We start from the raw sequence: 24,828 nt of genomic DNA, 5'->3' as shown, positions 1-24,828 counted from the left end.
TCACATGCACACTCCTCACATGCACACGCCTCCTCACATGCACACTCCTCCTCACATGCACACTCCTCACATGCACACTCCTCCTCACATGCACACACCTCCTCACATGCACACGCCTCCTCACATGCACACTCCTCACATGCACACGCCTCCTCACATGCACACTCCTCACATGCACACGCCTCCTCCACACGCACACTCCACCTCACACGCACGCGCCTCCTCACATGCACACTCCTCACATGCACACGCCTCCTCACATGCACACGCCTCCTCCACATGCACACGCCTCCTCACATGCACACTCCTCACATGCACGCGCCTCCTCACATGCACACGCCTCCTCACATGCACACTCCTCACATGCACACGCCTCCTCCACATGCACACGCCTCCTCACATGCACACTCCTCACATGCACGCGCCTCCTCACATGCACACGCCTCCTCACATGCACACTCCTCACATGCACACGCCTCCTCCACACGCACACGCCTCCTCACATGCACACTTGAAAACTGTCGGTATGTTAAACGCAGGCAAAGTTCGGAAGAAACTTATTTGTCAGAATATTCTCCTACATGTTCTTCATAAGTTCCACACTGCATGATTTCATATTTATCAGTAAACTTGTCAGCAACTCAGACAAAATTGCACCGCAGTGTAAAGCACAAAAGTAATGCAAATTGTCTATGTGGATGTTTAATCAATGTTTTATCAGTACGAATAATTTAAGTCATTCTACACAATTAGATAAATAAAGAGGCAATGGATGAATAGATAGATAAATATGTGGTTAATAAATATTTACTGTTTTTCATATCACTGTAACCAATACTCCATCACAGAATTTTAACATTTTTACTGCAAATTCCCGGGTCTGATAAGAGGAGAAAAGGGTTCAGACAGGTGAGGCTAGGAGATGATGTCATACTAACAAAGCTAAAGTAGGGATATGAAACCATTTGAACTTAGTTAGTTTAGTTTAGTTTGCTGATGCTCCAGATGTCCAGATGCTTTGTATTTTCTTTCTTTCCTGTTCAGACTGTTTCTGTGCTCCTGTCTTCCAGAATCCAAACAAGTTTTTTCCAGACGATCGTTTTGGGGATGAGAGTCCGGTCTTAGGGCCGCGTCAGTCGGCCGTACAGAGCGCGCTCGGTGACCTCCGCCCCCCCTTCCCTCCCCCTCCTCCCCCCTACAACCCCACTACCGCACCGAGCCACGCCCACCTTAAGGCGAGCTGGAGATCCCGCCTCCCGACTCAGGTGCCCTCACGCTCCATGTCCTATCCCTGTAACTCCACCCTGCTCCACCCACAGCAGGGCGGCCCCGCCTACCCGGCGCCCCCCGACCTGCAGGCCGGCTGCAGCCCAGCGGTAGGTAACAGGACCCTAACCCTAACTCTGAACTGTGATGAACTGAACTGTGATGAACTGAACTGTGATGAACTCAGGGTGTCAGGGAGCGACCCTAGTATGTCAATTAGGGCACTTCTAGTTCGCTTGCTTTGGTCTGAGTCAGGGACAAATTTGTTGCTGTTGTACCTGCATCTTGTTTCGGTTTGTTTTCACACGACACACAAGCCTGAACCACACAGACACTGAAGAGCGGACCAACATGTGTAAACACAGTAAAGTTTTCCCTCATTGGTCAAACGTTTTCAAAGTTTTGTGCCGGATTTTCATTGCGGTCAAAAAACACCAAAACAAAACACAGGAACATAATACATCTATTCTTATAATATCCATCCATGCAGCAACACTTCCAAAATGAAGTCAATTTGGCAGCGAGTCTCTGGTTGTACCAATGTTCCAACTGTGATCATTTCCTTCAAAAACAACGTGTGGATGCATGTAACATGTATGATGCATGTAACATGTATGATGCATGTAACATGTATGATGCATGTAACATGTATGATGCATGTAACATGTATGATGCATGTAACATGTATGATGCGCTGCCCCGAGACAGATGGCACATACAGACAAACACAGATAAATATGTAACTGTAGGCTTGTTTCGGTCCGTTGTGCATTCCCACTGCAATCGAACCGCATTAGGGTTCGCTTGGAAACGGTCTCGGACCGCCTGGTCTCGGACCGCCTGGTCCCGGACCGCCTGGTCCCGGACCGGCTGTTTCGGTCCACACCCGAGTGCGACTCCTGTGTTCTCATTTGCCCAAACGAACCGAACGAGGAGAAACAAGATTATTATAGTTGGCTGATGACGCTTTTGAGTTTTGACTGTTAACAATAAACAAAATAAAGTCATTGTTTGATGTAAATACAATAAACAAATCAAAATACACAATAAAGAATAACCATTATTTAGTGTAAGATGTTAATATAATAAAAAAAACAAAAAACAAAAACTATCTTACAAACTGCCATTAATACTCATTTGGCTACTAATTACATTAAAGTAAAATGAGGCTTAATAAATTCATGTCTTTGTACTTTATTTTGCTCAATCTTGTCATTCTTTTAGCTTGTGAATAGCATCAAATTATTCCTAAAAATAATCCGAAATGAGCATTTAGAATTTTATTATTTATAAAAATCTTCCCGGGGGGGGAAGATTGCCCCCTGACCCCCCAGGAGGTCGGGATGTCCCGCCACTCCTTCTTCTTCTCACCTTTTTCACCCCTGACCCGTCTGCATGCTGATCTTTGGTCATTTAAAAGACTGCCAACACAAACTGATTTGAGTTTATTTACTCTTGAGTTTATTGAACTGTTCCTTCTTTTGTCCAATCAGAGTATTGATCGGCAGGATGTTCACTATCTGACCTGTTTTTGTTTTACCGTTCAGAAACCCGAGCCCGTCGTTAACCGGTTCGTGCCCGATATCGCCATGGGCCTGTCGGCCCTGACCCTGCGGGAGCCCCGCCCACCGGAGGTCGGCATGGAGACGGATCCCCGCCCGGTCTTCTCCGCTGTCGCCGCGGGGTTCTGCTGCCCCCCCGGCCGCCCCCCCCACCCTTCCCGAAAGCGGCACGCCGCAGAGCCGAAAGCCGCGGCGCCCCCGGACCGCCCGGACCCGTACGAGTTCTCGTACGGACGGCCGGACCCGTACGGCCACGGCCGGCCCGGCGCCGCGTGTCACGGCCCCCGCTGCGGGGAGCCCCTCCCCCTGGGCGACCTGGAGCATCCGCCACACAGACTTGACCTGGCTCTGGCCAATCAGGGAGCAGCGTACTGTCCCAGGAGTCATGCCGCTCCTGAGACAGACCTCACCTGTAACCCAGAAACCACAGGGGGAGGGGCCAGCGAGGAGCGCCTGACCCCTCCTAAACCAGACTGTCTCTACAGGAAGTCTGCACTCTGACCTCTGACCTGCAGCCCAAACACCAGCAGAAACCCTGGATCTCCTGTCTGGAGAGGGATGACTACTGTGTTCCAGGAGCTTAGTGGAGGGGTCAGTCTGGATCAGTCTGGATCAGTCTGGATCAGTCTGGGTCAGTCTGGATCAGTCTGGCTCGGTCTGGATCAGCCTGGGTCAGTCTGGGTCAGTCTGGGTCAGTCTGGATCAGTCTCAGTGCCTTTGAGAAAGCTCGACTTCCTTCTAGTTTAGGAGGGAAATGTTTAACATTGTTTGTAGCCTGCAGGTGAGAACAAGACAAACGTTCAATCAATATTGTGTGAACAGAATGTATTGACAGATCTGAGCAGAGCAGCATGGCTGAATTCTTCTGATGTTGTTGGAGGTTAAAACAGTCGGTGACTCTCTCTCTCTCTCTCTCCTCATGAGACTCTGACACCCAGCAGGTCGGTTCAGATGAAAACTGAGTTTTCACTGAAGGAAACACATGGAGTTTATCTGATATGGACGAGAACATTTGATACCCAGCATTCAATGTTCAGCTTCTGAAGAGAATCCACACACACAACTGGCTGAATGACAGTGACTTGATCCTCATTAGCATCCAGCTGTTACCAGGAAGGGGCTGTGGGTCAGAAACTGTGCCGCTCCGAACCGAACCGAGCTGAGCCGAGCCGAGCCGGGTCACATGGAGACAGAGAGCCGAGCCGAGCCGAGCCGGGTCACATGGAGACAGAGTGCCTTTGCCACCACCCGGCCTTCCGACTTTGGTTCTATGCAAATCTTTTCCAGCTCCCAGCCGAGTCTGTGATGATGTAGCTAATCTTTAATGTACAAACCGGTTTTCAGAGCATTTTTCCATTTATCGGCCTCCTTTGAACAGAGTCTGTCTGTATTGTTTTCTGTACATAGACCATTTTCTATTCAAACCGGTATTTCCAGTGTATTTGTTGTAGATAGCTGGAACTTCAAAAGCTTCCTCGTACTCGTAACCATGGAAACTCTATTTCTTCCTGCATTCCTCATTGGGATGTGGCAGTGATGTTTTAAGTTACTGACATATTTTAAATAAACAGCTTTCATAGTAACAGGAATATGCTGTGCGATAGCCCCATTAAGTAGAACATGGCTTTCCTGCTTATTCTACTGTTGTATAAAGGCAAATTATCAATTCTTTTTAAATACTACCACACTATGCATATGTTGTTTCCAAAAAACTGAAGCTACTCAACATTATTCAGTTTTATTTGTCCAATGTTTTAATCAAAAAGAAAGACAGTCAGTTTAGCGGTCAGGAACCAAGATACATTGTGTTTGTATTGAGACTGAGCTGAATTTGACCTGAATTTGACCTTTGAACTTCAGAAACCGGCTGAACCACAGAACCGGAACAGATAGAACGGTCTTTCCACTGTCTGTGGTCGTCTGGTACGCTGACAACACAAGTCTGGACGTTAAGGCTGTAAAGTGGAAAGCTGATGTTAGCGACGAGGCTAACGTAGCATTATCAAAGACTGTGTTTCTTTCGCCACCTAATCAGCTGGTTAGCGTCATCAACTTAATTTAATATAGCTCCTTAAATGCTATAAACTAATGTAGCTTAGCCTAGCTTTAGTGGAGAGGAAAAGTTAGCTTTCGCTAACTTCAAGCAGCTAACAGACATCGACTGAAACAGATTAACTCAACTATAAACTTTCTAACTGTCCAGATGTGAAACCTGGAGGAGGAAGAGCGAAACTCCCTTCAGCTGAACGTCAGTTTCCTCTCAGCTCAGCGACTTGCTGTGAGTCGCTTTATACAGAAGCTAGTCCAACACATCAAAATGGCCGCCGCTCCGACTGTTGATTTGAATGGGAAAGACCGTTTTGTTTATTCAGGTTCTGTGACTCTGAGGATGAAGAAGAGCAACAACAAACTGTTTCTCCTTCCTGTTGTTTCCAGTCGAACAGCAGCTGAGTCTGCAGCTGATTTCGCTGATTAACCTTCGACCAGAGAAGAAGAACTGATCTGTGAAATCTGCCGTTTGGTTGAATAAAAACCTACAGACTCAGCTGCTGTTTATTGTTGCTCTTCTTCATCCTGAGATCAGCCTGTTTCTGACTGACTGGAAAACAGCTGGTCTGTTTTTATTAAAATGTCTGTAAACTGCAGTCCAAATCGACAGGCTGAAAATATTAAAAGACATTTAATTTATTTCAAACAGAATTAAAAATTAAAAAAAACGAAGAAAGTCCAGAAGAAGAGTTAAGAGGGGAGATGTGAAGTCAGTAGAAACAGATCAGCTGCACTAGAACTGTCCGGAGTCGAACCTTCGTCTCTTCCGACTCTGCTGCTGCTCGAAGAACTGACGGATGTCATCAGGAGTCACGACCTATCAGAGGAGAGAGACAGAGTCACATGACAGCAGCTCTTCCTGTCCAGACAAACTGAAAACTGAAGGTCAGTTTCACATCTTCGCTGTTCTCTAGTCTTTACTGTGGAGCGAGTCATTTAATAATTCATGCTTCACGCTCGGTCAGTGAGGAGTAACCATGGTAACCATGGCGACCAGGAGCCACAGAGGGCCGAGAGTCTGCGGGTTTTCATTCTAACCTGAACACAACAGCAGCTGATTTCAACCAGAGAAGAACTGAACAGTGAAATCAGGAAGGAAAACCTGCAGACGCTCAGCTCCATGGTTCATGGTTACCATGGTTACCATGGTTATCCCTCCCTGCACTCACCCCGTTAGTGAGGGAAAAAAAAGTTTGAATTGGCACAAATTAATCTGAAATGACCTTTTTTACCTTCTAGAAACATGAACAGTCTGCACATTCTGAGGAGCAACAAAATGGTTTAAAAAAAAATGCATCTAGTTTTTCCATGAGATCTATTTCAAACACCATTCTCTCAAAAGCAAAAGAAATGTTTCTGAACGAATACACCTGAAAACTAGAAATGTTATATATTCTGAAAAAAGTTGCATTTTTAAATGACTTGGATGCAAACAGAGAAAAAGATCCGGACTACGAACCTTTCCTTCTGCTGCAAACCTCTGCAGGAAGTCCTTCAGCTCCGTCTTCATGTCATTGTATTCTGAGAAACAAACATTATATTATATATATTATATTATATATAGTATTAAATGATTACTATTATTATTACTGTTACATGGCCAAGGCAGAGGAACACAAACCAACCAACCCTGCAGAATACAATACACTTTCCAGCCGAGTCTGGATTTGTTTGAACAAACAGAAACACGAAGGAACACGAACAGTGTCGGGGCTGAAGATTTATTCTTCTGCTGTGAAGTTTCTCCGTATCTCACGGCTCCTTTAAAACTGTAACTGAGCACAGAGCAAGACCAGAAGAGCTGTGATCGGCCGCTCGGTGTCTCCTCCTCCGACAGTGAAGAACACGGAGCAGATGAAGAGAGACGAGCTGAGGAGGTTCAGATGTTCCTCTGGACCACAGACCAGCTCCCGTTTATAAACTGAAATCCACAACATGAGTTTCACTACGACTTCTTCTGCTGTTACTGCTGCGCTAACAAAGCTCCACACTGACATCTAGTATCTCTCTGCTCTAGACCAGAATCACCAACGCACAACTACCGCCGGCCGGAGACACCAGCGTAGCCATGGCAACACTGCAACAAAACCATAAATCAGCCTTAAAGGGTCACAAAGTAATGTGCTACTGTAATCACATTACTTTTTCCTGTAACAGAGTGAAGTCAGGCTTTACAGTTCCAGTTTCAGCAAATGTAACAAGTAGAGTAACTAATTACTTTTCTCAGTAATAAGTAAAGTAATTTATTATATTTTTTCCATTAACAACCCCGACACTGACCATGAATGGCTTTAAAAATTATTTAGACATTAAAAAGTCAAAGTAGCATAAATGATCTGGAATACTTTAAAAACTGATTTAAATATTAAAGTACCGTGAATGATCTCCAGCTGCTGAACTCTGTTCAGGTTGTCCAGAGCCGACATCAGCGGGTCGTGACCTCGCCGCTCCTGTTCGCTGTTCTTTCCTTTGTTTTCGTAAGCGAGGACGGTGTCCGCCTCGTCCAGCAGGAAGGAAACTCCTGCAGCCGCCGCCCATTTCTGCAGAGGAACGACTTCGTTAGCGGCTGAAGGTTCGTCTTTCTAACAGATGGACATCACAGCATCATTCACAGATTTATTCATTATACAGAGTGCAACCGGCCCTACCCCATATTTACTATGGGGTAACAGTGGCGCTAATGCAACTGCGTGTGTAAGAAGGGACAAATGTGATTTACCTGCATGGCAAAAGGGCTTTGTGTGCAAATGTGGTGAAAACTGGGCTGCAAACGTGCTTTTGATGATATGTATTTTTAGGCATCAGCTGTAAGGCGCAAAACTGTAGGAGATTATTCAAATTATTTACTAAATAAAAAACAGCTGATTTTACCTCGGCCTGCGCACAGTATTTGGAACCACAGAAGAAGAGTCTGGATAGAGACTTAGGGCCTTGTTGTGGCTCCTTGGCAGAGCGTAGTGGGCGGAGGAGCGTAGACCTGAATGAGGAGTTCAGGTCGGTCTGAGACGCTTTGTAGGCGAGCATCAAGGACTTGAACTGGATGCGGGCGACTGGGAGCCAGTGGAGGAGATGAACAGCAGAGTGACATGTGCTCTTTTGGGGGTGAAGACCGGACGCTCCGCCTGTTCTGGATCATCTGCAGAGGTCTGAGCTACATGCCGGGAGCCCTGCCAGGAAGGAGCTGCAGGAGTCAAGGCTGATATTACAAGAGCCTGAACCAGGAGTTGTGCTGCATGTTCAGACAGGTAGGGTCTGATCTTCCTGATGTTGTACAGAGCAAATCCACATGACCGAGCAACAGAAGCCACATGATCCTTGAAGGTTAGCTGGTCATCAGTCATGACACCCAAGTTTCTGGCAGACTTTGTGGGAATGAGCTGAGCTGATTGGAGCTGGATACTGATCTGTTGTTGTACAGAGGGACTGGCTGGGATGACAAGGAGCTCAGTCTTTGACAGGTTAAGCTGAAGGTGGCGTTCCTTCATCCAAGCCCAGATATCGGCGAGGCATGCCGATATCTGTGCAGAGACCGTGGGGTCGTCTGGCGGGAACGACAGGAGGAGCTGGGTGTCGTCAGCATATGAATGATAAGAGAAACCATGTGAGCGGATCACTGCACCCAGTGAGGTGGTGTATAATGAAAAGAGAAGGGGTCCAAGCACTGACCCTTGAGGTACCCCTGTGGACAAGCAGTGGGATTTAGACACTTCCCCTCTCCAAGACCCTCTGAAGGATCTCCCTGAGAGGCAGGACTCAAACCAGCAGAGAGCGGATCCTGAGAAGCCGAGCTCAGCGAGTGTGGAGAGGAGGATTTGGTGGTTCACCGTGTCAAAGGCGGCCGATAGGTCAAGTAACAGTAGAACAGAGGACTGACCGGCAGCTCTAGCTGATCGCAGTGTTTCTACTACAGACGAGAGCGCAGTCTGGTAGAGTGTCCGCGTTTGAAGCCAGACTGGTTAGGACAGGTAATGGGACGAGAGTCCAGCAGAAGTTTGGAGACTTGCTCCTCAGTGAGATGGGAAAAGGACAGGAGTGAGGTCCTGTTAGCTGGTGGCAGCAGACGGAGTTGGTCAGGCTCAGAGAACTGATTACTGATGGTAGAAACCTTATCAGTAAAGAAGGAGGCAAAGAGGTCAGCCGTGAGCAAACTTGAGGGTGGAGGTTTGAGGAGTGAATTAAAAGCTGAAAATAATTTCTGAGCATCTTTGGTGCTGCTTTTTCTCCTGATAATAAGTGTTCTTGGCACTTTTTAGATGGGAGGAGAATGCAGATAAGAGAGTTTGATAGTCACTGAGGTCAGTGGGATCTCTGGATTTGCGCCATTTCCTCTCAGCTGCTCTGAGCTCAGCGACTCTTCGTCTCTTGGCGTCGGTCTTTTCAGATACAATGTGGCCAAATTCCCGGTTCAACCCACAGTTCATCAGAAGGGTTCATCAGTTCTTCATTGCCCTAAGACTTTCCACCAAGTTTCATGCAAATACAGTCAGAACTTTTTAAGAAATCCTGCTGACAGACAGACAGACAGGTGCGAAAACAAAACCCCAGAGGTAAATCTGGCTGTTAATCCATTGAGATGCAAGTTTTTGGAAATATATTTTTATGCCATTTCTGCTTTATTGGCTGGTTTACAGTGGACACAAGAAAGATCCCAACCAGGATTCAAACCCACAACATTCCAGTTACATGTTTTCACATGTAACTGGAATGTTACATGTGAAAACAGCTGCTTTTTAAAATACAACTTTTAAAAAGCAGCTGTCCTCATTTACCTGGCAGGTGATGCAGGAACAAAGTTTGGATCGCCATGCCGACGGCCAGAACACAGCTCCTAATTGGACTCTTTTCTGACCAATGGCCTGCAGCTCCTTCAGTCTGCACTTCCCCTCCGTCTCCTGACGGCTTCGTTTGCAGCTCGGACCGTCGCTCACTTCTGCCTGAAAGGAAAGTATGAATTATTCTACTTTAGACGAGTTAAACCCGGCTACACCAAAACATCCAAGTGGCTTTCATGAACACTGTTCTGGTGTTTTTATTTATTTTGGACTGTTCACATTTCTATGCTGACCCTGGGAATATCACCTGCCTCCAAAAATAACAGAACGTAAACTAATCCTAATCTAAATTAGGGAATTTAATGCCATTTAGTAGTAAATAGTTGTACTGTTCCTACGTCCATCTGTAAATGCAGTTTCCTCTGTCTATAAGTCTGACAATGACAATAATTATAATTATATAATTAATTAAAAAACAATGCATATTTACACCTCTGGACACATTTCTGGATATTTGGTCACCTAGAATGTAAACAGCTAGTGATGTACCGGCTTCAGCCTGCAAATCTGCTATGAAGCCACTGTCTTTATTTGCTGTGTTATTTTCAATATGTTGGGTTATAATTATTTTTTTAATTACCTTCAGTGTTCTATTTGTCTTATGTATCTATATGCTCTTCTCTGTTGCTGTCATGAGCCAATTCCCATTTATTTCACAGGGAATGGTTTATTCAACAACTAAATAACAAATAAGTTACTGTCTATCTTCTTACCTGGCAGTAGGGTGCTGTCTATCTGTTTTTTTATCTCACTGTTACTGTCCATGTTTGTACAGAAACTCACAATGCAGACTAAAGGCAAAATTACACTTCTGCGTCAAATCTCCGCCGTGGCAACGGCGTAGGTGAGAGCATTTATGGTTCTGCGTCGGCAGACACAAACTGGATACAGGTAGGAAGAAATACAAAGAGGGCCAGTCACAGTTCTTGCGGTTGTCAGGTAGCTTGGGCAGGTCAGGTAGGTCAGATAGCTTAGGTAGGTCAGGCAGGTCAGGTATCTTAGGCAGGTTAGGTAGGTCAGGATTCTTAGGTAGGTTAGGTAGGTCAGGATTCTTAGGTAGGTCAGGTATCTTAGGCAGGTCAGGTATCTTAGGCAGGTTAGGTAGGTCAGGTAGGTCAGATAGCTTAGGTAGGTCAGGCAGGTCAGGTATCTTAGGCAGGTTAGGTAGGTCAGGATTCTTAGGTAGGTTAGGTAGGTCAGGATTCTTAGGTAGGTCAGGTATCTTAGGCAGGTTAGGTAGGTCAGGATTCTTAGGTAGGTCAGGTATCTTAGGCAGGTTAGGTAGGTCAGGATTCTTAGGTAGGTTAGGTAGGTCAGGATTCTTAGGTAGGTTAGGTAGGTCAGGATTCTTAGGTAGGTCAGGATTCTTAGGTAGGTTAGGTAGGTCAGGATTCTTAGGTAGGTTAGGTAGCTTAGGCAGGTCAGGTAGGCTTGTTATGCCTCTCACTTGTTATGCTGTTTTGTCTTGTGCTTCCTTTTAATTTGTTGCAGACTGTATTGATCATTTTATTGTGATTGATTTATTGTGACTGACTATTGATCAGTTAGATCTAGGCAGGTTTGTTCTCTAAAAACTCCTTTGAGACAAACTGAAGAGAGAAACTGGACTGAACTTCACTTAGTATTAGTGTAACCATTAAACCATGTAGTATTACTGTTGGTATTAGTACTACTGTTAGTTCATGCTGTAGTATTACTGTTAGTCTATGTAGTTTTAGTACTACAAAAGTCATACTGTTTACAGGGATAGAAAGCCAAACAAGATTATTTTATTGCCAAATTTATTTTTGGGATTCTCTATTGATCCTGCAGTGAAATCCCCCACAGGGAGGTCAGAGGTCAGAGGTCAGAGGTCTCACCTTGCTGCTGGTCGCTTGCTCTGCTCCTTGTTTCTCCTCATCACCGCTCTGCTCCTCCTCCTCCTGCTTCAGCTCTTCTTCTGCGGCAGCCACACCGGGAACTGGACAGGAAACACATCACAGTGGACAGCAAACACATCAGCGGACAGGAAACACATCACAGTGGACAGGAAACACATCAGGAGACAGGAAACACATCACAGCGGACAGGAAACGCATCAGGAGACAGGAAACACATCAGGAGACAGGAAACGCATCAGCTGACAGGAAACGCATCAGGAGACAGGAAACGCATCAGGAGACAGGAAACACATCAGGAGACAAGAAACACATCAGTGGACAGGAAACGCATCACATTGTGAAGTGAGCCAGAAACCAACAGGGAATACAGTGCTGTTACCAGCATACTGATTCACACTGGTTCAGTATAAACTGGTAAACTGGTTTACCATATTAACAGCCTGTCTACTTTCTGCCAGATGTCAGACTTGGAGAGTCAGATATTGTGTGAAGTGATGAAGAGGAAGAGGAAGAGGAAGGTCTTACCTGCCAGATGAGCAGCGTAGGTCCATAAGAAGGGATGAAGGTTCATACAAGCTTCACAGATCATCTCCTGCAGCTCCACACAGTCTGGAACCACACAGCCCAGATGCTTTGGAAACACAGACTGTTATTACTACATGACAGAACTAGTTTCTCCTACAGGTTCTTCATGACAGAACCAGTTTGTTCTACAGGTTCTTCATGACAGAACCAGTTTGTTCTACAGGTTCTTCATGACAGAACCAGTTTGTTCTACAGGTTCTTCATGACAGAACCAGTTTGTTCTACAGGTTCTTCATGACAGAACCAGTTTGTCTACAGGTTAGATAGTCTCACCCTGCCGTGGAGCCAGTCCTCACACACGATACACTGAATCATCTCATCTTCCACCTGCGAGACAAGAAGCTGTTATGAAATATATTTTACTGACAGCAGCTGTGAACTCTGAGGGAAACGACCTCTGACCTGGTCCTCCGGGTCGGGGTACGGCCGGTTGCAGGTACAATACACACCAAAGAAGTTGTGGCTGTATTTGTTTTCACTGTTCACCTGCTCCTTCTCCTGAAACAAAGCAGAAGACCAAAGCGCTGAACATCTGTCTGTTTACTAAATCAAATTAACAGTTTGTCATCAGTCACATTATTAAACCTACTGGAAAGAACTTGCACTGCAGATCTCTGAACTTGCTGTTTCCACAGTCGCAGCGGAAGTTCCTGTGAGGAGAAAACGTCCGAGTCATCAAATAGTCAACATGATGAACAGGCTGCAGGTTCGAATCCTGAAAACGCTCAAAGGGTTTGTGAATGAATAGTGTCTAAATATTAAATACTTGGATCATGTGAAGACAGAGCGTTGTGCAGCAACTGAATGTGAAAAACAGCAGCTTTCTCACCTCTTGGTGTTAGGGTTAATTAAAGATAGTAACAGTTAGAGATAGTTAGAGATAGTTAGTTAGTGTTAGTTAGAGATAGTTAGAGTTAGTGTTAGAGATAGTTAGTGTTAGTTAGAGATAGTTAGAGTTAGTGTTAGTTAGAGATAGTCAGAGTTAGTGTTAGTTAGAGATAGGGTAACCATTCATTTTACAGGTCCCTAACAATGTATGAACAATTCCTAATTAGACGTTAACAAAAAATTGTTTTATTACTAACAACATATGACCTGTTCATTAACAAAAAAATAATTATACAACAACATATTTGCGTTCATATGTATTTACATGGTATCAGACCTGTAAAATGAAGCAGGTGTAAGTGGACAATAATTCATACAATGTGACCAAGTTTATTTTCTTTATTGGCATTTAAATGGGACATTTAAACAGGACAGCAGCTGGCATCCCATACAGAGCAGACTGTAAAGTGTTGGGAGATCAGTTTTACAGATATTGATCCGGTCTCTAGTGTTAGCCTGTCCCGGGGTCAGCGAAAGGTCGGCAGCGCAGCAACAACCATATTTGGATGTTTAAAGTAAATTAATTAATTAATTTTAAATATTGTCTATTTGAAATAAAGTTAGATGCAGAAAGTCCTACTTCCTTCATGTTCATAGGGTTTTTAAAAAAAATCACCGTCACTTCCACATCTTGCAGCGGGCCCCGGATCACATGACAAAGAGGGGCGGGGCCTGACGTCTGCAGCCAAAGAGGGGCGGGGCCTGATGTCTGCAGCCAAAGAGGGGCGGGGCCTGACGTCTGCAGCCAAAGAGGGGCGGGGCCTGACGTCTGCAGCCAGACCCTACATGATCATCTCAGTCTGTGTTAGTCCTAACCCTTACTGCCTATATCAAATAATTGCAGTCCGGCATCTATGTAGTCGCCTTTTCCAGCTGAGATTCAGCTAAGACACTGAGCTGAGCTGAGCTGAGCAGCTGGGCATGTAGCTGTAGGAATCAAACGGATGTTTTATTTACTTCGAAGGGTCTTAGCAGGCACGCGACTGGAAGCTAATATGGCCAAGCGTTAGCTAACTGACACAGCCAGCACTCTAGAACAGTTTCTAATTATTTCTAATTCCCTCTGTTTGATAAGTATATTTGCTCATATTTTAGTACGTAGCCTCCTTGTTTTCTGATCTGCTTCTGTTGGAGTTCGTTAGGTAGCCGTTTTTTTGTTACTGCGACGCATTACGGTAATCGACGACGGCACGCTCCACCGGGCACCGGGAGTTTACCGGGATCCTCTGTTGTTTTTAGCTGAGCAGCAGCTCTACAGCTCGCTCCCCCCGGCCTTCGGCCTGAAGCCTCAGTGTGTGTATGTGGTCGCAGCTGTTGCGAATTCACGCTTGTTTCCTTTGTTTTTTCCCCGGCCTGTCCTGTATGTTTGGGGCCGGTCTTTATTTGTTCGTGTCGACCGCGGCCACGGCTGTTATCGGAGACCCGGCTTTAAATTCACTAACGGCCACTATTAGAGGAAGTACGGTAGTTCATACATTGTTAGGGACCTGTAACATGAAGGTTACCTTCAGTTCAGAGTTAGAGTTAGCTAGAGTTAGTTACAGTCAGTTAGAGGTTAGTTAGTGTTAGTTAGAGGTTAGTTAGAGTTAGAGGTTAGTTAGAGTTAGTTAGAGGTTAGTTAGTGTTAGTTAGAGGTTAGTTAGAGTTAGTTAGAGGTTAGTTAGTGTTAGTTGGAGGTTAGTGTTAGAGTTAGTTAGAGGTTAGTGTTAGTTAGAGGTTAGTTTCAGCTGGTTAGTGTCTCCTCACCTCTTGGTGTAAAGCTCGAACAGATCGTGGCCTTCATGACATTTATAGGAACAGGCCAGGCAGATTCCTGCTGCCTCTCCGCCCCTCGGTGTGCAGGTGTTACAGGCGTACAGAGCCTGACGCTTCACATAACCCTGCAAACACACACACACACACACACACACACACACACACACAAATTCAGACTACCAGCCTAATGTACAGGAAGACACTAGAGGTCAAAAATAAAACAGTAAATTATTACAGCCTTCAAAATAAAACTGAGTAAAATATATAGTGTGTTATATTCTATTAACTATAAGACTATAAGTAAAATATTGTATAAATCATGTGGATAGGAGTCAGACTCAGTCTGTACTGACCTCAGTCTTAATAAACGAGAAGCTGTTATGTGTTAATTAACTGATTTATTATGTTATTAATATGTTAATAAATACCTGTGGTATGAACACTGATCAGTCTGCCTGATCAAACAGCTTCCTGCTGTTTAACTGAGTCAGCACAGTAAACTCATCTGATACAGAAACTATAACCTGATATATATACATATTACATTATATTATATTATATTATATTATATTATATTATATTACATTATATTATATTATATTATATCATATGAAACCCTCTGACCTGGGGGTGATATATACTGTATATACATATTATATTACATTATATTGTATTATATTATATATTATATTATATTGTATTATATTATATATTGTTATATAATGTTATGTTATATTATATTATATCATATTATGTTGTTATATTATATTATGTTATATTATATCATATTATGTTATATTATGTTATATCATATTATGTTATGTTATATTATATTATATCATATTATGTTATATTATTATATCATATTATGTTATATTATATTATATCATATTATGTTATATTATATTATATCATATTATGTTATATTATATTATATCATATTATGTTATATTATATTATATCATATTATATTATATTATTATATCATATTATGTTATGTTACATCCTCTGACCTGGGGGTATGAGCACTGGTCAGAGTCACTTCCTGCTAGAACAGCTGAAGCTTCCTGTTCCAGCTCTTCATCTTCCTGCAGAACATCAACCAGAGAAACCGTCTCCTCTCCCTCAGCAGACATCCTGTTGACAGGTAAACAACTTTACTGTTTACACGTAAACAACTTTACTGTTTACACATAAACAACTTTACTGTTGACAGGTAAACAACTTTACTGTTTACACATAAACAACTTTACTGTTGACAGTAGGGCTGGGCAATATATTGATTTTATATCGATATCGTGATATGAGACTAGATATCGTCTTAGATGTTGGATATGGTAATATGGTGATATGGCATAAGTGTCTTTTCCTGGTTTTAAAGGCTGCATTACAGTAAAGTGATGTGATGTCATTTCCTGAACTTACCAGACTGTTCTAGCTGTTCTATTATTTGTCTTTACCCACTTAGTCATTATATCCACATTACTGATGATTATTTATCAAAAATCTCATTGTGTAAATATTTTGTGAAAGCACCAATAGTCATCCCTACAATACTGTCGCAATATCGATATCGAGGTATTTGGTCAAAACTATCGTGATATTTGATTTTGTCCGTATGGCCCAGCTCTAGTTGACAGATAAACATCCTGCCTGTTGACACATAAACAAGTTTACTGTTAGATCATGAAGGTTCCTGCTGTTCCAGAACATGAAGGTTCTACAGAGAACATGAAGGTTCTACAGAGAACATGAAGGTTCTACAGAGAACATGAAGGTTCCTGCTGTTAGAGAACATGAAGGTTCTACAGAGAACATGAAGGTTCCTGCTGTTAGAGAACATGAAGGTTCTACAGAGAACATGAAGGTTCCTGCTGTTAGAGAACATGAAGGTTCTACAGAGAACATGAAGGTCCCTGCTGTTAGAGAACATGAAGGTTCTATAGAGAACATGAAGGTTCCTGCTGTTAGAGAACATGAAGGTTCCTGCTGTTAGAGAACATGAAGGTTCTATAGAGAACATGAAGGTCCCTGCTATTAGAGAACATGAAGGTTCTATAGAGAACATGAAGGTTCCTGCTGTTAGAGAACATGAAGGTTCCTGCTGTTAGAGAACATGAAGGTTCCTGCTGTTAGAGAACATGAAGGTTCCTGCTGTTAGAGAACATGAAGGTTCTATAGAGAACATGAAGGTTCCTGCTGTTAGAGAACATGAAGGTTCTACAGAGAACATGAAGGTTCCTGCTGTTAGAGAACATGAAGGTTCTACAGAGAACATGAGGGTTCCTGCTGTTAGAGAACATGAAGGTTTCTGCTGTTAGAGAACATGAAGGTTCTATAGAGAACTGCAAGACGAGTTAACAGAACCAAACGGCCTGGTTGGAGAGTTTAGCTAAAGTTAGCTTTGATAATAAATACTAACATAACAGTTTATAGAGTAAACAGCGCGTGGCTAACGTTAACTTTGTTATTACAATACCAATAACACAAATGTACATAATAAATAAAGCGCCCGGCTGGCTGATGTTAGCTGTGTTGTTCAATATTAAAATACGAGTTTAGAGAATAAAGCAGCTGGACCGGACAGAGCAGCTCGGTAAATGAAGAGAACGACACCAACTTACACGGTAAAACAGCTCGGTTAGCTGGACACAGCTAGCTAACGCTATCTTTGTTATTAAATCCGCTAGCTTGCTGCTACTGATGACAACTTCCGTTTTACTTCCGCAGATTGTATTTGGCGGGAACCAGGGGTCAGAGGGTAAAGATGTTATAAATAGAAACACGGTTGAAATATAGAACCTTCTTGGTAGAACTACAGAGAAGAAGCAGAACTGCAGAAGAAGAAGTTTAGATTCCACGATGGGAAATAAAATAAAAGAAATCCCAGCGGTGTTACTGCTGGGATTATGGTGCGTTCAGGTGCAGCACGTAAACTGAAGCTGCATCTATTGATTACATGATGCTTCTACTCATTATTAAATAATGTAGTTAAGTTGGATCCCGTGGCTCAGAAATGTTGAGATTAACTGATCAGAAGCTTCTGATCCAAATATAAAGTTAGAGACAAAAATCAAACTTCAGGCCGTTTTATCTGCTGATGTCCTTTATGTTGTGATCAGAAATAAGAGCCATGTTGTCATTTTCACTCCTGGTGCATCATGGGAAAGTTCATGCGGTGAAATGCTGCATTTCCACACATTTTACCACATATTGACAAAGCACTGTCCCATTTAATATTTGCATATTAACCGAAAACATCGTAATTGCAAGTTTATATTAATCAATGGGGAAAGCTTTAAAATGTAACAAGTGTTAAAACAATCTCACAAGATCGTTTCATTTAGATGTTCCGACTTAAAAGACACTGACACCGAATCAGACTTAAAGTTTACCAGTTTACCGTGGAGCTCAAAGGCGACAAGTGAAGTCGATTGTTGATGACGAAACCAGACGCACAGAGGCCCAAGTAAACATGGCGGCTGTAACTCTGCAGTGTGAGCTGAAATACAGAGACGGACTTAAAAAGAAGATTGACGTTAACACAGAAAATAATTTGACTTCCATGATGGCGGGAATCAAGAAATTAAACGCGGAAGTCTCGCAGCTTCTGACGGAACTGGTGGCGCGCGAGAAACTGTTCAGCGGCGGAGACTGTGACGACGGTGAGCTGCTGACGTGCTAACGTGCTAACGTTAGCTTTAGCTTTAGCTTTAGCTTTAGCTTTAGCTTTAGCTTTAGCTTTAGCTTTAGCTTTAGCTTTAGCTTTAGCTTTAGCTAGCTGTGTTAGCTAGCCGCTCCATGGAGAGTAATGATGTTAAACCTGATCAGTGTCGCAGCTTGAATCCGGTTCAGTTTTATAACAGAAGAGTCTGAACTCTTTCTGTTTGTGTTCATGTTGCAAAACAAACTGACGCTGAGTTTATCTCATTGTGACGTCACTTTTGATTTTTCTGCATCAGTCTGTTGTTTCTCTAACAGAAGAAACTCAGATTTGTGATTTACTTTCTGTTTGCAAAGCGCTAACGAGCCTTGGGCCAAAAGCCTCACTGTGTTTCTTAAACTACAGTAAAATATAGTAAAATATAGTAAAATATAGTAAAATATAATATAATACAGCTGGGTCATTCCGTGTCAACTCACCCAGAGCTCCGCGGCTCCAACTTTTGATTTTGATCATGTTTCTCCTGGAGGAAGATGAACATAAATGATGAAGAAAGCCCAAATATTAAAGCTCACTGATCATTATTTACTGAGTTTCCCTCAGTTTGGTAGCAGGAGGTCAAACGATAATTTCCTCCTGTGATCTGGAGCAGGTTTCTGGGTCTGAAAGAGACTCTGAGAAAGGAGGCAGTTCCACTCTTTTCCTTTTTCAGAGACTTGGAGGCAGACTAACAGATTCTGCAGTGTCAGCACTTTGTGCTGTGAGCCTGTGGCAGCAGTCAAAAGACAAAAAACACGAGTGAGTGATTTAAAAAAAAAAAAAAGTGTAAATATTAATTGCTCCAAAAGTATCAAAGATACTTCAATATCCTTTTACTTTATGGTTTAAAATAAAAATATCTTGGTGTCTATGCATTTGTAAGGACCTGGGTGGATTATTCTCTGAGATAATGAGCTGTGAATATATATATATATATATATATATATATATATATATATATATGTAAGTATTCACATTTCACAGGTGAAAAACCAGCTGTGTGACACATGGTAGGAAGCTAGTCTTCTGTCCATAAAGAAGAGGTTCTGAAGTAAAAAATAATATAAAAATTGGAAATGTATCTTTTTCCTTCATTAAAACAAAATTAGGGCAATGTGACAAAACAAGCACAGATCCTGTGCAGACCCGCGGCGCCCTCTAGAGGCCGTCTGAGGAACTGCAGGATCCATCAGAGACCAGACTTCACTTTCTGCCTCCAGCTGTGAGTTTCATCAGAGGAACAGTTCAGTTCTTAATTCACTGTACAGACTCTGCACAGCGGGTCATGTATTGGTTTGTCACACATTGTCAATGTAGTGTATTTCTGACCCTTGAAAACACATTTTTTTGGTCATATATTTGCCCTAATTTTTTTTAATGAAGGAAAAAGATACATTTCCAATTTTTACATTATTTTTACTTCAGAACCTCTTCTTTATGGACACAGAAGACTGGCTTCCTACCATGTGTCACACAGCTGGTTTTTCACCTTTGAAAACGTCAAATTTGACAGTTTGTTTCTGGAGCTATTCACAGCTCATTATCTCAGAGAAGAAACCACCAGGTCTTTGCAAATGCATAGACACCGAGATATTTATATTTTAAACCATAAAGTAAAAGGATATTGAAGTATCGTTGATACTTTTGGAGCGATTAATATTTACACTTTCAAAAAAATCACTCACTCGTGTTTTTTGTCTTTTGACTGCTGCCACAGGCTCACAGCACAAAGTGCTGACACTGCAGAATCTGTTAGTCTGCCTCCAAGTCTCTGAAAAAGGAAAAGAGTGGAACTGCCTCCTTTCTCAGAGTCTCTTTCAGACCCAGAAACCTGCTCCAGATCACAGGAGAAAATTATCGTTTGACCTCCTGCTACCAAACTGAGGGAAACTCAGTAAATAATGATCAGTGAGCTTTAATATTTGGGCTTTCTTCATCATTTATGTTCATCTTCCTCCAGGAGAAACATGATCAAAATCAAAAGTTGGAGCCGGCGAAATTCATGAAATTTGGTTGATTTGACCCGACTGACCCAGCTGTGTAATGTCAGACTCTTTCAAATGAAAACACAAAGTCTTTGTTTCTGATGGATTGTCTGTTTTTCTGTTGCAGATGAAAAGGAGGAAGACAGCGATGAAGATGAGGAAACTGAAAAACCAAAAACCTCCAGCAGAGTTCCTGAACCTCCAGAACCGCCTGCCAAGAGGTCCAGAACCCTGAAGACCTGAGGAGGAGGAAGAGGAGGAAGAGGAGAACAACCTGAACACAGACAGTCTGTCAGCAGCTGAGCTCTTCTGTCTGCTGCTCATGTTCAATCTGCTTTTCATTAAAATGTTTGAACATTTATCTGCAGGAGCAAGAACTCTGACAATATTGATACTGTAACCATGTGACCAGAGGGGTCAGAGGTCATCAGCTAGGGGTCAGAGGTCATCAGCTAGGGGTCAGAGGTCATCAGCTAGGGGTCAGAGGTCATCAGCTAGGGGACAGAGGTCAGCAGCTAGGGGTCAGAGGTCGTCAGCTAGGGGTCAGAGGTCAGCAGCTAGGGGTCAGAGGTCAGCAGGTGTTTCTGCTGATCACAACCTTAACTAAATATGATTCAGTGTGCTTGGATGAAAAGAGACAGTTGATATTCTTAAATCAGCTTTTTAATCACAGTGCAGTTAGAAAACCAAGCACCAACATAAATACACACAGTCACTCAGTAGAAAACCAGAAGAACAACAACAACAACAACAAGCCCTTTGACTCAAAATATAAACTACAGCAGTCTGACATGAAGCCGGCCAGGCAGAGGAAACAGGAAACATGAAAGTGTTTTTTTTTTTCAGATTTACTGAAGAAACTTTAAGAGGAAAATCTAAAAACCAACAGAGTTGATTTGTGTTCAGTTCAGCCGGTTCTGTTTAGAACTGGAAAAGAGTTAGAAAAGTTAGAAGAGCCTGAAGTGTCTGGATCGTTGATCATGTTTCTTATTGATCATCAATATAAATGTCAGCATGTGGAACAAGTTCGTTATTGATCATCAATATTAATGAGTATAAAGTCGGTCTGAACGGCTGAATGGACGAAGTTACAATTCAACGATTTTTCTCTTTTGATTTGAACAGCTGTTCAGTTTCCTCTAAAGAGACTTTCACTTTGTTTTTACATTTTGTTCTTGGATTTGATTCATTTCTGTTATTCTGTGTGTGTGTGTGTGTGTGTGTGTGTGTGTGTGTGTGTGTTGAAGCACTGTATGTAAAACACTGTTTTGGTTCAGATATAATGTGTCTAATACCAAGAGACCTGGCAACATGTTGCACAATCCTAAGAGACCTGGCAACATGTTGCACAATCCTAAGAGACCTGGCAACATGTTGCACAATCCTAAGAGACCTGGCAACATGTTGCACAATCCTAAGAGACCTGGCAACATGTTGCACAATACTTAGTCAAGTCTCCTTAAATCACCGACTTGTTTATCTGTTAAACTGCAGATCAGCTGATTATCAGAAACTGGAAATAAACTAAAGACTGAAACCAGATTTCCAATTGGAGAATTCACTGTTTTCATATAGAACCCAGTCTGTTTTTATAGGATGAGACGACCTGAACCCAGTCTGTTTTTATAGGATGAGACGACCAGAACCCAGTCTGTTTTTATAGGATGAGACGACCTGAACCCAGTCTGTTTTTATAGGATGAGACGACCTGAACCCAGTCTGTTTTTATAGGATGAGACGACCTGAACCCAGTCTGTTTTTATAGGATGAGACGACCTGAACCCAGTCTGTTTTTATAGGATGAGACGACCTGAACCCAGTCTGTTTTTATAGGATGAGACGACCTGAACCCAGCCTTTCATACAGGATGATATGGAGATGAATGACAGTTGCAGTGTGTGATAGTTTTGTCTATAAAGTTTTCTTTGTACTTCTCAGACAGAAGAATGAAATGAAAATAAAGACGAACAGAATAAACAGACGAGTTTCTGTCACTCAGAACATTTTGAATTCAGTCCTGAAAGAAACTGATCCAGGAAACTACAGCAGACTGACAAAACACACACACACACACACACACACACACACACACTCACACAGACACACACACACAGACACAGACACAGACACACACACACACACACACACACACTCACACAGACACACACAGACACACACACACACACACACTCACACAGACACACACACACACACACACACAGACACACACACACACACACACACACACACAGACACACACAGACACACACACACACACACACAGACACAGACACACACACACACACACACACACACTCACACAGACACACACAGACACACACACACACACACACACACACTCACACAGACACACACACACACACACACACACACACACACAGACACACACACACACACACACACAGACACACACACACACACACACACCAGTGATGAACATTAGACTACATTCAGATTGATGAAACTAAAACTCTGCAGACTGTTTGTGCTTCAGATCCTTCAGTCCGGTCTGTGACATCACTTCCTGTCTGCCAGGTGAGACGGGCCAGCAGACGGACCTTCGGATGTTTATTCAGCGTTAGAAGAAGAAGTCGTACCATCTGCTGTTTATTCAGCGTTAGAAGAAGAAGTCGTACCACCTGCTGTTTATTCAGCGTTAGAAGAAGTCGGACCATCCGCGCCGCAGCTTCCTGTCCTCAGGTGTCGATCAGCTGCAGGCGGCCGATCTGATTGGACGCCTTGCTGAAGGAGTGTCTGTTGCAGAGCACGGCCAGGCAGACCGGCAGGATGCAGTAGCCCACGGTCCTGGGATCGGGCCGGGTGCAGGAGTACAGGAAGAGGAAGACCTGCAGGTAGGGCAACACGAAGATGGAGGCCCACAGCCAGGCCGGCAGCGGCGGCAGCCGGTCCCGGACGCTCCGGCTCCAGGAGGCCGGCTCCGGGGGCTCCGGGGGCTCCGGGCCGGCGGAGGGCCTCCCCTCGCTCCTCGCCTCGCTCCTCGCCTCGCCCCTCGCCTCGCTCCTCCTCCCCTCGCTCCTCCTCCCCTCGCTCCTCTCCACCAGCTCCAGACTGAAGCTCCGCAGCTCAAACACATAAAACACGAGCAGCAGGCTGAGCAGCAGGTAGAGGAACACACAGAGCCAGCCCATCCTCTGCCGGAACGTCATCATGCTCCATAACCTGCTGGAACCAGACAGAGAGAGGGATTCACTCTTCTTCTAACACACTAATACTGTAGCTTCACTCTTCTTCTAACACATCAATACTGTAGGAACACTTCTTCTAACACACTAATACTGTAGCTTCACTCTTCTTCTAACACATCAATACTGTAGGAACACTTCTTCTAACACACTAATACTGTAGCTTCACTCTTCTTCTAACACATCAATACTGTAGGAACACTTCTTCTAACACACTAATACTGTAGCTTCACTCTTCTTCTAACACATCAATACTGTAGGAACACTTCTTCTAACACACTAATACTGTAGCTTCCCTCTTCTTCTAACACATCAATACTGTAGCTTCACTCTTCTTCTAACACATCAATACTGTAGCTTCACTCTTCTTCTAACACACTAATACTGTAGGAACACTTCTAACACATTAATATTGTAGATATTATCATCATAGACTGTCGGTCTAACGGGAAAACAGATCGACATTCAACGCAACGTCACTGGTTTTGTCGACTTGCTTTTTCCAAATCAACGTTAGCCAGTTAGCTAGCTCGTTAGCTAGTTAGCCAGTTAGCTAGTTAGCTGTCACTCAGCTGTTTTCTTCTTACCTTCCTTCACATGGCAAACAGGTTAATTCAAATTAAATACTTTGCAGCAGATTCATTTTAAATCCATTGTCGATCAGAGGAGAAGAGTCTCGTTTCTCTTCCTGTTTTGTCACCTGACTGAGGACACTTCCGGGTGACGTCATTGACAATCCTATCCCGTTAGCGCCATCTGGCGTTCATCCCGAGTCTCACTTCATTTAATTAATTATAACGTTTTATTATTAAGTTGTTTATTCATTATGGAGCTGAAATGTTTGCCAGTCTCTTTAAAATTGATTAGATATATTTAAATGATAAAACAGTAAACACCAGTAAACATTTATCAGTAAAACACAGTAAACAACCAGAGAGTCTGTCTGTTCCTAAACTGGTATCACTATAGATTACCATTTATAAATGTAATAAAAAACATTAAGAAATACTTTTACTTGAGTTTTTCCATTTTACCTCTGAAACACAAATATGTGTTGAAGAATTATACTAAAAGCTCTACAGTAACAATAAGAACTAAA

General features: G+C 43.1%; 4 protein-coding genes across 11 annotated transcripts in view; 2 read left to right on the top strand and 2 right to left on the bottom strand.

Moving 5' to 3' along the window:
• Positions 1-4,409, top strand: part of btbd7 (BTB (POZ) domain containing 7) — a 29,797-nt gene extending 25,388 nt beyond the window's left edge. For 2 of the 3 annotated variants that reach the window (XM_071535598.1, XM_071535597.1), the window contains 2 exons: positions 1,071-1,376; positions 2,814-4,409. In XM_071535598.1, coding sequence (XP_071391699.1) covers positions 1,071-1,376; positions 2,814-3,329 — 822 coding nt within the window. In that variant the 3' untranslated portion in view covers positions 3,330-4,409. The remainder of the gene's footprint in view (positions 1-1,070; positions 1,377-2,813) is intronic. The other variant, XR_011696182.1, reaches the window with a different exon arrangement.
• A 141-nt stretch (positions 4,410-4,550) lies between these two features.
• Positions 4,551-19,068, bottom strand: ubr7 (ubiquitin protein ligase E3 component n-recognin 7). Its single transcript, XM_071535601.1, has 12 exons — positions 18,961-19,068; positions 15,831-15,954; positions 14,809-14,942; positions 12,764-12,824; positions 12,577-12,672; positions 12,448-12,501; positions 12,115-12,220; positions 11,569-11,669; positions 9,647-9,811; positions 7,252-7,417; positions 6,337-6,398; positions 4,551-5,694 (listed from the first exon to the last, which is right to left on the bottom strand). Exons 1-12 carry the CDS (start codon positions 19,020-19,022, stop codon positions 5,611-5,613), a joined length of 1,215 nt encoding a protein of 404 aa, XP_071391702.1. The 5' UTR covers positions 19,023-19,068; the 3' UTR covers positions 4,551-5,610.
• On the top strand, positions 18,284-22,674 carry LOC139657690 (uncharacterized). 3 transcript variants are annotated; one of them, XR_011696183.1, is made up of 3 exons: positions 18,284-18,482; positions 20,633-20,949; positions 21,055-22,674. XR_011696183.1 is itself a non-coding variant. In XM_071535602.1 (2 exons), the coding sequence occupies exons 1-2, from the start codon at positions 18,293-18,295 to the stop codon at positions 20,746-20,748; spliced, it is 306 nt and encodes a 101-aa protein (XP_071391703.1). In that variant the 5' UTR covers positions 18,284-18,292; the 3' UTR covers positions 20,749-22,674. The 3 variants fall into 3 exon arrangements, 1 of the variants encoding a protein (XP_071391703.1); XR_011696184.1 differs by having other exon boundaries at positions 20,633-20,970; XM_071535602.1 differs by having other exon boundaries at positions 20,633-22,674.
• Positions 22,675-22,850: 176 nt separating this feature from the next.
• On the bottom strand, positions 22,851-24,430 carry tmem251 (transmembrane protein 251). 4 transcript variants are annotated; one of them, XM_071535605.1, is made up of 2 exons: positions 24,317-24,430; positions 22,851-23,709 (listed from the first exon to the last, which is right to left on the bottom strand). In XM_071535605.1, the coding sequence occupies exon 2, from the start codon at positions 23,694-23,696 to the stop codon at positions 23,223-23,225; it is 474 nt and encodes a 157-aa protein (XP_071391706.1). In that variant the 5' UTR covers positions 23,697-23,709; positions 24,317-24,430; the 3' UTR covers positions 22,851-23,222. The 4 variants fall into 4 exon arrangements, with proteins under 4 accessions (XP_071391706.1, XP_071391707.1, XP_071391708.1 ...); XM_071535606.1 differs by having other exon boundaries at positions 22,851-23,706; positions 24,317-24,425; XM_071535607.1 differs by having other exon boundaries at positions 24,357-24,415.
• Positions 24,431-24,828: the final 398 nt, after the last annotated feature.

Source organism: Centroberyx affinis, unplaced genomic scaffold, assembly GCF_046629955.1.
Source record: "Centroberyx affinis isolate AG114_WGS23_722 - 3 ecotype Tasmania unplaced genomic scaffold, CSIRO-AGI_Caff_v1 ptg002744l_1, whole genome shotgun sequence".
Taxonomy (NCBI): domain Eukaryota; kingdom Metazoa; phylum Chordata; class Actinopteri; order Beryciformes; family Berycidae; genus Centroberyx; species Centroberyx affinis.
This window is presented reverse-complemented; position numbering and strand designations above follow the sequence as displayed.